General features: G+C 33.0%; 1 protein-coding gene across 3 annotated transcripts in view; it reads right to left on the bottom strand.

The window, feature by feature from the left end:
- The window catches only part of SUZ12 (SUZ12 polycomb repressive complex 2 subunit), a 43385-nt gene that overhangs the window by 7170 nt on the left and 22984 nt on the right, over window positions 1-13231 (bottom strand). For all 3 annotated transcript variants that reach the window (XM_037146796.2, XM_037146795.2, XM_037146797.2), the window contains 5 exons: window positions 12657-12742; window positions 10581-10812; window positions 9178-9271; window positions 4612-4717; window positions 610-787 (listed from right to left, as the gene is read on the bottom strand). In XM_037146796.2, the coding sequence (XP_037002691.2) occupies window positions 610-787; window positions 4612-4717; window positions 9178-9271; window positions 10581-10812; window positions 12657-12742 (696 nt within the window). The remainder of the gene's footprint in view (window positions 1-609; window positions 788-4611; window positions 4718-9177; window positions 9272-10580; window positions 10813-12656; window positions 12743-13231) is intronic.

A 13231-nucleotide genomic window follows, 5' to 3' on the forward strand; every position in this document is an offset into this window, starting at 1 on the left:
CTCCATTTGTAAATGTATTCCCTTTTTAAAAAAATTACTCAAAATTTAATCTGGCAAAATTCAGGTTATAATGATCCTCTCTTCCAGCTCTAACATTATAAAAACACTTTGCAATACTGAATTCAGTTCTACAACACATACAAAGTTTTACATGAATTATAAAAAGCTTACGATCCCAAAGCTCTACCAAGGTACCAATTTCAAAATCTAAAAAGTTCTGAAAACCAATAGTTAATTCATGAATCTGAGGCAAATTTGTTAAGTGGTAAAATCTGTCCTAAGTTGATACACACTATCTACAGACCTCGTATGTTGGTGCTATATCATATATGACATATATACTGTATTCTGTATCATGCTTCTAAAATTTTTTAAAAATTCCCAGATACCTCTGACACAAAGGTTTTGGATACAAGATTGTTGATCTGTACTTTAACATAAAACTTAATTTGATGTAAAAGAACCCTAATTTACCATGGGTTCATAATTTGTCTCTCTAAATAAGTCAAGTATTTCCCAAAGAATAATTTTTGGAGCAACAAACAAATTAATCTAAAGTCTAAAGCCCTGTCTCTGAAAAGCATTTTTTTGACAGCAATGTTTTCTTACCAATTGTTTGAGTAGGTTTAACTGAACCAGGCTTGTTTTCTTGATGGAGACTCTCTGAATTTCTAGTGGCAAGAGGCTTGGCAATAGGAGCTGTAGATTTATCATTGGTCTCTCCTGTCCAACGAAGAGTGAACTGTAACGTGGGTCCCTGAGAAAATGTTTCAAATGGAGGCAGCCTCTAAAAAATAAAAAAAACATGTAAAGAGTGAAGGAAGATTCCGTACAGTGAATTGAAAGACACCGCAAAAACATAAAAAACTTATAAATTAATGTGGACTTGATTGAAATCAACAGTTTTTCCTTGAAAATCCAAAGTACTAGAGAGTTCAGATTGTTTTAAAAAGGCAGCCAGTTAACAGCAGTAGCGGAGATGTTGCCATGTGCAAACACTGGCCCTGCATAGCCAGATTTTAATATTTTTTCAAAAGAAGTCAGAAATCCAAGTTCTAATGGAAAATATTACCATTAAAAAACTGTTTATTTACTTTTAGAGAGAGGAGAAGGGAGGAAGAAAAAGAAGGTGAGAAACATCAATATGTGAGAGATACATTGATCAGCTGCCCCTCACATGCCCTCAACTGGGGACCTGCCCTGCAATCCAGGCATGTGCCCCGACCAGGAATCGAACCAGCAAACTTCTGTTCAGAGGCTAGCCCTTAATCCGGAGCCATATTCAGTCCAGAGTCATACCACTCAATCCAGAGAAATATTACCATTTTCATGTTGGTAACCAATTAAAAATGTCTTGCCCCGACTGGTGTGGCTCAGTGGATTGAGCACCAGCCTCTGAACCAAAAGGTCAATGGAAGGTTGGATTCCCAAGTCAGGGAACATGCCTGGGTTGCAGGCCAGGTCCCCCAGTAAGGGGTGCACAACAGGCAACCACATATTGATGTTTCTCTCCCTTTCCCTCCCTCTAAAAATAAATTTTTAAAAAATGTCTTTTAAAACAACAACAATACAACTGTAGTATCCAAACCTGTCAGTTTGCAGACACTGTTAGATGACTAATTAATTCATTACTTTCTTTATAAAGAACAGTTATAACAGTAATTTCCCTAGACTTCTCTTAGCTTCACTGGTGGCTGCCCTTGCTTCTCTTCTTTAGGTTTTGGCACAATGAACTTTATCTTGGCTTTCCTCCTTCACCTCTAACCACTTATAAGACTACTTACTCTTTTCTTGGTCTTCTTAGTTCCCAGCTAACATTTAGCCATGTGTCCCCCCATCTCTCATCCATCCTCCAGGATTTACCTATTATTTGCCAATCCCAGATTGGTTCTCCATTCTTTATACTTGAGTTCTGAACCCATGTATCTCCAACTGTCTCTTGGGACATATGAGCTCCTATTTATTTTACTGCCATACAAGCCTAAACTCCTTCTACATCTTCATTACAAATAATCCTCTTCAAACTAAATTTTAGACTGGAATGAGATAAAAATATGATCGATTACATGAACTAGTTTTGACATAGCCCGTATATAGGAATCTATTTCTTTTTCTTAGATAAAAAACTTATTCCTTTTTTTTAAAGATAATCTTTTCTTAAAAAAAGTTTTTATTCATTTATTTTTAGGAAAAGGGGAAGGGAGAGAGGGAGAGAAACATCAATGTGTGGTTGCCTCTTGCACACCCCCTACCGGGGGCCTGGCCTGCAACCCAGGCATGTGCCGTGACTGGGAATCAAACCCGTGACTATTTGACTCTTAGGCTAGCCCTCAATCCATTGAGCCACAACAACCAGGGCCATATCTAGGAATTTATCTTATAAACATACTTGCAATGCAAACAGATACATGTATAAATATATTCATTACAACATTTCTGGAAATGTAAAAAAAATTTTTTAATTATCCATTAAAATAGGTCTGATTTATGGGACACTTTTATTTAAAACAACATCACAGACTTTTTAAAAAGAAGCAAATCCTTATGATTTGATTGAAAAGGATACCATTTCATATTGCCTCAATTTCTTGGGAAAAACCAACAACCCACATAGATACCATCTTTATTTTCTCATGGATAAACCACACAAACTTTAAATAAGAAATTTAAAACATAAAAATAATAAATAACTGTAGAAAATTCAAACACCATAAATAAGTATAATGAAATAAGAATTACTTGAAATCCTATCACATACAACTTAGTCACTATTATCATCTTTTAGTAATAGTGGAAGTACATAAACAATTACCTAAAATTTGAGTATCATGGAAATTTTGTGAAAGTATTCTTTTTAACGGCTTTTTACAATAATGACTTTCTTCTTTTAAAAAAGATCTTATCTATTTATTCTCAGAGAGAGAAAAGGAGGGAGAAAGAGAGGGAGAGAAACATCAGTGTGTGACTGCCTCTCAATCACCCCCCACTGGGAACCTGGCCCACAACCCAGGCACGTGCCCTGACTAAAAATCGAACCAGCAACCCTTTGGTTTACAGGCTGGAGCTCAATCCACCAGGCCACTGCAGCCAGAGCTAAGGTGTTTCTAATTACTCGGTATTGAACAATTTTAACAAGACTTGTTACTTCTACCTTTTCAGTTACCAGTTACAATCTTGTTACAAAATGGTGGAAGTAAAATGTTAATGACTATATGTATAATTATACAATTTAAAACTTTACTCATATTGTCCATCTGCCCTACAGTAGGGATGTGCCAACTTATACATTAAAGCATTATTTGAGAGTATGTGTCCTCACATACTCAACTATAAACTGTCAATCTTTTATATTTTGTCAAAAGATGTATCTCTGATTTTGTTTGCATGTCTTAGAATACTTTTGAATTTGCTGGCCATTTTGTATTTGTTAAGAACTGCTTGACTGTCCTTTAGCCATTTTTCTAATTAGATTGCTTCCCTTTTTGTTATTGATTTACAAGACTATGTATTCATAATATTAGCTTTTGGTATGTTACAAATACTTTCTGCAGTCCATTTGTTTTTTAATTTCAGGTTTTTATATTTAGAAATAATTCACTAGTCGTTTTTATTATATGATTTCTTAGCTGCTGCATCACACTTTGAAGAGCTTTCCTCATAGAAAGATTATATGAATATTTACCTACATTTTTGGTTCTGTATTGTTAAATTTTACATTTACATGCCTTCTGGAATTTATCAGGTCTAAGTTTATTTCCAGTTGGCTACAGACCAGCCGTCACAATTAATGAATAGTCTTTCTTTCCCGCACAGGTCTAACACGTATTTTATCATGACTAAATCCCAAATGTATATGAAATGATTTCAGAACTATGCTTCAGTGGTGTGCTTGTCTACTCCTATGCTTACACCATACTAGTTAAATACTTTTAACTTTTAGTATGTTCTACCCTCTGGTGAGTAAAGGGTCTCAGAAAACCTTTCCATAATTTTCCTTAATACTATTACATATAGTTCTAGGTTTACTTGAGATTAATTTTAATGCTTAAAAAATCCTTTTAGGAGTTTACTTATGATAGTACACTGACCTAATATATTTAGAAATATGACATTCCATTGAGCCTGCCTATTCAAGAAATGTATGTATGCTTATTTAAATCTTAGAAGAATTTAAGTGTGCTTCATTTAAGTTCTGCAGATTTCTTGATAAATTTATTTCTAGTCATGTTACCTACTGATGCTATGAATGGAATTTAAAATAGCAGTTAACATTTATTGAGCACTTATTTTATGCCAGGCACGGTGCTATTAAACATACTTCATTATTTCATTTAATCCATCAATTCTATGCCTCGTTTTATAGATGAGAAAACTGAGACACAAAGTTAAAGTAACTTGCCAGATGCCACATACCTAGGAGTGAAAACCTAAACTTGGTCTGGCTCCAAGGAGGATGCCTTCCATTAAATATGCTAACTAGATAATTTTTTTTTCCAAGTACAAAAACAAAGGACTCTACTTCCAACATGAATTTGCATTTGGGGAAGAAACCATCAATAAAAAATGGGAGTTCATATCTATAATGTGCTCAACCTTCTAAGCAGTCCATACCTTCCCATCAAGAATAGTCTCCCATGTTGCTCTTTTCTTGCTTATTGGACATTCTTCCATTTCCTGCATGGCTACTTCATACTCCCCATCTAAAAGCTGTAAGCGCCTGTTAGACAAACACATACACTTTAAAGTAACCTGTGTTATTATTGTAAGTACACAAATTCTACATCTTTAGATTTACACTAAAAAGCATTTATTAAATTTATGAACTAGCTTACATACCCAACAAGATTTTAAAATATACCTATACTCCATTCTTGACAAAAGCAATTTTAATGATTTCCACTATTAACTATTACTAGATAATTATTTTATTAAGGTAGCTACTCAGATGTAACTTTAAACATTTAAAGTATAATATACTTAAGGTCTCAAAACTTAGTAAGCTTTAAACATTAAGTATAAAGTATATGTGCAGGCTTTATACTTGCAAAAATGGGAGTGTTACAATACTTGCCTTGGGGGACCACTAAGAATTATGCCTCAGTTATTTTTAACTATTGTAATATTTGAACTAGAGTTCTTGACTTTCATACTTGACCAGTAATCCAATTTATGATTATAGTGACAATTCTAATAACTGTAAGATCCTAGGGGCACCTGGCACATATAGGTGCTCAATAAACATTTCATGAATAAATAAAATATCAGCTGAAGCAAAGAATTACTAAATTATACTCATACCTACAGTATTATTTTAATGTGTATGTACATATATGTGTGCGTGTATATATAGTTTATATTATTTTTCCATACTTTTAAACACTTATAACACTACTACCTAAATATCATTCTTCAGTCATGCTCAATAATTTATCATACACAGCAAGAAGAATCTGGCATCTCTTCATCAGTCTTAGAGAAATCTTTGTTAGGCACTAATAGCTAACATTTATTGAGTGCTTACGATGTGCCAGGCACTGTTTTAAAGATTCTACACAGTTCATTTTATCTTCCTAACAGCTCTATGAAGATGCTATTACTCCAATTTTTCAGAATAGAAAAATGAAGAATAGAGAGATTAAGTAACTTGCCTTAAGATGACAAAGTAGCCAGAGCTAGCAATTAAATCCAGGTAGTCCATCTCCAAGGACTAACTCTTAACACAATGATTTTGAGACTTAACAATTTATGTCTTCATGCTGTACTACTTGAATTTATGCTACTTCAATAGTCTGTCAGAAAAGCTACTTTAACTTAATATTTTAAAAAGTTGATTTTATTACATAGGTAACAGTCATATAATTCTGAATTGTAAAGGAGCTTCCTTCATGCATCTATATAATATTCTATTTTATGGTTGTACATTTGATAGGTTCAATCGAATTTACCCTCCTACCTGTAATGTATGAGGAGGCCCTTTTTCCCCAAAGCCTGATCAATAGTGCTTTATCAAGTTTTTTTGATCTCTGCCAAACTGGTAAGTGAAAAAAAATGACATCTCAGTGTACTTTTATATACAGATGTCTTATCTTTTCATTGTTTAAGAACCGTAATAGTTTCTTTTTTTGTAAACATTTTTATCATATCTCTTGCTTATTTTTCTAAGGGGCTATAGTATTTTTCTTTTCACTTAGTATGATCTCTTTATATTAGAGGAACAAGACATCCAACTACAGTACTAGTTAAAATTAATTTTCCAAACCTGTCATTTTTGACTTGGTTTGTTTTCAAAATTTTTTTATTTTGTTCAATATTTCATACTTTTTCTACACAGCTTTTGAGTTTTGGTTATTCTTTAAAGAGCCTTTAATTTATCCGAGATTAAGAATTTTTACACACCTAACTCCTCAGATCTTGGCTTGCAAATACCACATTTTGCCATGTATAATGCATATTCTGCCCAAATTTTTGAGGGAAAAATAAGGATGCACATTATACATGAGCAGCACTAATTCTGTATCTACATAAATGTTTTAAAGCCTTTTATTTATGCTTATATATTAAAAGTGTAACTCTGGAAAGCAGTAACGATATCTGTATGCAAAATAATATCCTGAAATATAATCAATTGTTTCTAAATATAAACAAAAAACTGAATTAAAAAATTTGAAGATCTTCCCCCCAGAAAGTGTGGGCCAAAAACATGGGTGCACATTATACCCTGGAGTGCATTATACATGGTAAAATACAGTACTTTCCTCTACTAAAAAGATCCAAGACTCCTTGAAGAAATGACCAATTTCAGAACAGAGGTAGAAAAAGGGGAATGTACCTGAGATATTTTACTATTCCAGAAAAAAGGGGAAAACAAAAATAAGTACATACATACATAAATCAAAAGAACACAAGGAACCTGCTTAGAGGGGCTTCTCCTGATCAAATTTAACACAATTTTAGCACTAAAATGAGAGACTACATGAATACATTAAAACAGATTGACTAAAAATGGAATTTGTTAATCCATACTGAAATGGTTTTTAAAGTTAAGGGAAGGAATGCTCTTCTTTACAGGAAACTACCAATAAACATGAAAGAAATGATAGAAGTTGCCAACTGGTAACTGTCATGGAATAATTTATTCAATCAAGAATCCTCAATGGATGCCAAACTGCTGGGTAAAGGGCAGCTGGAGTGAAAAGGACATTTACCCAGTTTCATATCTTACCAAAGAGATTACACATTAATTAACTAAAGGGAAAAGGTGTACTGTTACAATGGACAAATATGGTGATACCATCTTAACCAAGCGATCAAATATTGTGTTTGTGATGTGCAAAGGACACATAACTATTTAGTTCCTTCCCAAAATGTTTACCTAATTTGGATCTATTTATTAAGGAACCAACCACAAGTGCCTAAATTGAGACATTCTGCAAAAGTACGGCCCTATCCTTTAAAACAACAATAACAAAAACTGGACAACCATTCCAATTTCCATGAGAATGAACAGATATACCATCTGACAAGTGGCTACAGATCATAGTCTTCAATGCAGGGGAAAGGGAGAATGAGCTATAAAGGACACTGCTGGAGTCAGTTGGGAAGACAGTTTTGTATTATGTTAAATTCCCTTAACATTATAGGTGTATTGTAGTCTTACGGAGGGCAATATTCTTTTTCTTAGGAGACACATCCTCAAGTATTTAGGGGGAATGAAGTGAGAGTGTTATAATCAAACTTTCAAGTGGTTCACCACACACACACACACACACAAAAAAACAACAAAATATACACTCAAAAATAAAGTCAAATGTGGTAAAATGTTAATGGATGAAACTAGATGAAGGGTATATAGGCATTAGTTACCTACATTGTTCAACTTTTTTGCAGGTTTGGGAGTTTTCAAAAGAAGTTGGGGGAAAATTCTCCCATGGATTTTCTTGGTACGTTTTATCATTAAATAAAAAAGTATTTCCCATATATAAGAAATATGTTCACATATATGTAAAGTATATGTTAAGAGTATGTTAATATCATGTGTAAGGTAATTATATGTAAAGAATTTTAAAAAGAACACAACATAGTTCCCCATGCTGCCTAAGAAATACCCTTTACCAACATCAATGAAGCCCAGTGTGCCACATCCTCACTGCTTTTGTCAGACAAAATTGCTATCTCCTGCTACATTTGTTTTCCATAAATCTTTGATACACATTCAAATTTCTGATTTTAAAAAGACACTATATTTGTTCTGCCAGTAGTAGTATTAAAAAGCATATTCTAAGACAACCTGGTAGAAAAAATCAATGGGTTTATTACCGATCATCTTTGCCTTCCCATTAAAAGCCAATACCTTTTTTTACATGGTGGCTGGTAAATGATATCAAAAAACAATCTCATACTTTTTAAAGAGTGCAAGGAATGTACTAGTGCTACACTTGGCTCTTTCTCCTCTACATGACTGAACTGCATGAAGTACCAGTGAGCAGCCAGGGACAAGAAAAAAGTCATGTAAAGGTTTCACCTGTCAAAGAATGCTTCATTTGCCTATTATCTTCTTCTATGGGCACTACGATGCTTCATTTCCAAATGAAAACTGCCCAGATGATTATAAAACCAAGTGCTCTTTGCTCCTCTGTGTCAAATGCACATGGAGAACCATACAATAATTACACACAATTTTCTTTCTAATTTTAGCAAATATATAATCTCAAATCAGGGCTCACTTCATTCACGTCTCTGTTCAAATATTACCTTCTCTCAGAGATTTTTCTCTATAAAATAACCATCTCTTCTTTTTATTTTTCTTCAAAGCACTCATCACTAAGTGACATCAGTTAATCTAATTTTTTTTGAGGACTGGTGTATGTTTCTTCCACTAAAGTTAAGCTCCATGATGCAAAGATTTTATTGTCTTTTCACTAGAACAGTGTCTGCTAAGTAGCAGACACTCAAAAAACACTTGCCAAATAAATAATCTTAACTGAGCCATTCAAATAGTTCCTCATCTGTGTTTATTGCTTTCTATGTAACAAAGAAAAAACTATTAGTATTTGTTTTTTTCAGTCATAAGAATAAAGAGAAACAAAAGGCAGAGAAATAATATCACCACTACATTCTGCTTCATAATAAAAAGATACCTAGAACCTTATGGGAGCTTCACTTGTCTATCAGCATTACCTGTTTTTATCAAACACTGTCATTTGTGCAACAAATGTCTTTTCCCCATCTTCACGATTTCGTTTTCTTCTAGCTGGAAGTTCTTCATTGACATCTGAATTTGACAAACATTTCTCATGAATCAAATATTCAAGCAAAATGTCCTATTTATGATATGTGATCCCTTAACATACTACATTTATTCCAAATGATGTCCAAATTACACTTAAGTTGCAATTTACTATCCGAACTTGCACTCTTCCATATTGTTTGTGATACTTCTGTCCTTCCTTTTTAACATTCATTGAGTATTAAATGAGTGTTTACACATTGGTACTCCACATTTGTGCAAATGTTACTTTCTGTTCCACATAATCTTGCTAGGCAAGGAGAAAAACAATCCTCCTTATTCATGGTTACTTTTCAAGAACTTCAAAGGATACTTCAAAATTCAAAGATTACTTCTTCCAAGGTGCTTCTCCACTGAACTTCACCTACACCTCTATTAGACCACTCATCATTTTGCTGCAAATATGGCTGACCCTTGAACAATACTGGTTTGAACTGCACAGGTCCACTTATATACCCTGTGTAATTCAAACCCATCAAGTGTATTTTCAATCTGCACTTGGGAATCTGTAGATGCGGAAAGCCAACTTAAGTTACGCATGGATTTTCAACTGCAGGGGTGGGTGAAGTGAGGGTGGATTGGTTCAAGGGCAAACTGTACTTTTTGTATTTGTCTATTTCCATAATCTAGGTTGTGAGCCACTGCTGGATAAAACTGAATGTTTTAATCATTTCTGTATCCCCAGCACCTATATGTTGGTTGAATGATTACCTCAAAGGTGGATTCAGAAATACTGGGGTACACATGACAATCAAATATAAGAAAACATCAGTTGTACAATCTATGTGTAGAATGTGAGACTATACTGGTCTTCAAAAATTCCTTTGACTGTTCTGTATGTAATTTTCCACAATAAAATGTTGGAGGGGGAGGGTAAATTTATTATTTGCTGAGAGACTGATTTGAAATACTAGTCTTTTCCATCAATTTTTTTACTCTATGAAATATGTTTCATCATCTACTAGTGAGATAGGCTCCATCACGTAATAATGAGAGCTTTATAAATTAAATATCTAGTACAGCGTGACAGCCAAAAGTCTAATAGTCAGGCAATCTATCATAAAATTATCTCATTATACTATCAGAGATTTGCAAATAAAAGTCATGCTATTAGAATACATGCATTTTATTTTTTCCTTGGAATAGTAATCTTAAATAAATTATTAAGTAAACTCAAAAAAGAAATAGTACAAAATTATGAATACTATAAAGATATACTGGGTCAATAATTTTCATGAACCACCTTAAACTCCAATGACAAAATCTAGTAAAATTATTAAAATAAAAAAATTACCAATATTTTCATTGGTTTCTCCATTAATCATTCCATTAAACTCTCTTCTTCCCGGACGAGTCACTCTAAATAGCAATGAGTAAGACTTCACCATATGGCTGTTACTAGGTTCAAATTCATTACTGGAAACTGCAAGGGATGGGAAATTTCCAGGTTTTGTTTGATTGAGGTCAGGATTCAAAGGCACCTGCTTTTTACCTGTAGGAACTTGCCTTATTGGACAACTTACATCCTGCAAAAGTAAAGATTATTAAATTATATTTACACATATACATACATATGTATAAGAATTACAATAAAACTTGTAACCACAGTTATAGAAAACATGGTATAGGCCAAGATTACCAAAGGATTTGCTAAAATTCTAACCATAGTTATGAAAATTGTGATGAAACAAAAAGAAAATTTGAAAAAATTACATCATAAGTACAGTTTATGATGAGGATTATAAATGATTGTAAATGAGGATTTCTCTAATATATTGAAAATGATACAATATATCGATATTTAGCTGATGATCATCTAAAAGTTTTAAATTAGAAATATGGAATTAAAATCATGTTTAAAACATTACTATAAATGAATCTTTCAATCATATAAATTAATCTTTTCCCTTAACTTTTCTATTTTAACAAAATAATTGATAACACCATTAGAAATGAAGAGCATAACTCCCACATTGTAAATTCATATATTTAAATATGTTATTTAACAGAGGTGATATTAACTATCTTATGAGTAATATTCTGTAATTACATAACTAGAATTATGCTGAAAGAGCATACTTCAAAAATAAGAAGATGCATACATAAGACCTTTATAACAAGAAAATATAGTACATATTTCATTGTAACTTCTTTTAAAAGTAAATACATGCTTATGGTAAAAATAGAACTTTATTCCATAAGCGTATAAAATGAGATGTCTCCTCTAACCCTCCATCAACTTACACTACAGAGATGACTGATATTAATATATCACCCTTTCCAAGAAAATGCTTATGCTTAATTTTTTTGAAACACCAAAAGGATATAAAAGGCATATTCACAATTTTTTGCCTAAATAAAGATTTATTGAAGAGTTTTCACATGATTGCATGTCAAATATGCAAGGGGTTAAGGGCACGTGGGGAGTGGTATTCGTTAACTTCAAGTTTTTTATATATACTTACTCTGCCATCTCCTGTCACCTTAGTCTACTTCATATCAATGCACAGATTTTAAGCCCTTTACCACCTTACTATGATTTTAGAAGAAAATCAGCCATAGGAACTTCATACAGGTCATTCCTACTCTTAAAATAAGCAAGGACTTGACTTGAGGCTATAAAAAGTATCTTTTGGCTTTTGCAGGTTGTCCAAAAAAATTAATCATTATTACACTTGTTTCTATGATTTCATCCTGTAATAAAAACTTGAAGCAAAGTATTAAGTTGATACCCGATACTGCTGGGCAACAGGATTCTTTTCCTCCAAGAGTAGTTTTACAAAAAGTAATCCCCTTGCCCCAGCCAGTGTGGCTCAGTGGTTGAGTGCCGGCCTACAAACCTAAGGGTTACTGGTTTAATTTCCAGTCAAGGCACATGCCAGGGTTGCAGGCCAGGTCCCCAGTGGGTGGTGCGAGAGAGGCAACCACACGCTGATGTTTCTCTCCCTCTTTTTTCCTTCCCTTCCCCTCTCTTTCAAAATAAATAAAATCTCAAAAAAAAAAAAAAAAAGTAATCCTCTAGGAAAAACTCTCTCTTAGCTCTCATTTAATATTTCAATGGGGATAAGTAACTAAAACATAAGCTAAGACACTGTGGCAGGGAAGTAACTGAATTTATATCTTAAAATGCTAAAAGACTGCTTTTTCCCTTCAATGTCACACTCCTATAGGGGAAGTTTTACACATATACCTATAGCCAGACTAGAAAAAACAAGTAGATCTGGGAGGTTGACAAAAGAGGTTATCAGTTTTATAATTCAGGCACAACATACTTAAAAGCTTTAAAGGTTTAAAAGCAAAGTATATATACATGAACATATTCAACTTAAAAAATTATTCTACTTAATCTACCAATAGCGTTTTATGTTACCTTTCTTTTTTTATGACAAACTTTCACAAGCAGGACTTCCAGAGTAACCGAATTTTGTTCATTTTCTGAGTTTTGTGATGGCTTATCTAAATAGAGAAATCAATATTTTTAAATGTTATCTTTTAAAATATATTAATACAACATTTATTTTCTAAGAAATCTAGAAATTTCAAACAAAAAGACTTCCTATAATGAAGGCTTCTCAGAAGTTTATTCATTCTTTTTCTCTAAAACCAGTTTCGAATGTACAGCAAACTCTGAAAACACTTTTACATATAAAGTCATTTAAATAAACCTTTCACAAGGAAATTACAATTACCTTCTTATATACTGTGATTTTCTTTTGATTCAAATAATGGCTCAATTATTTTAATTAAACTAAAAAAGTTACCAATTATTTCTGCTATAAAGACTTAACAACAATAATAGAAGACTATAATAAAACTGCGTTTGTCTGTATTTGTCCCCGCAAACAGTAATTTCTTGACAAACGCTTCTTGGTGGAAAGCAAAAATAAAAATAGGTCAGGAGAGACAACCACACAAAAAATAAACATAAAATTATTTTTCCTTCTC

This window comes from Artibeus jamaicensis, unplaced genomic scaffold (assembly GCF_021234435.1).
Source record: "Artibeus jamaicensis isolate MK-2021 breed Jamaican fruit bat unplaced genomic scaffold, CSHL_Jam_final contig_1998, whole genome shotgun sequence".
Classification (NCBI taxonomy): Eukaryota; Metazoa; Chordata; class Mammalia; order Chiroptera; family Phyllostomidae; genus Artibeus; species Artibeus jamaicensis.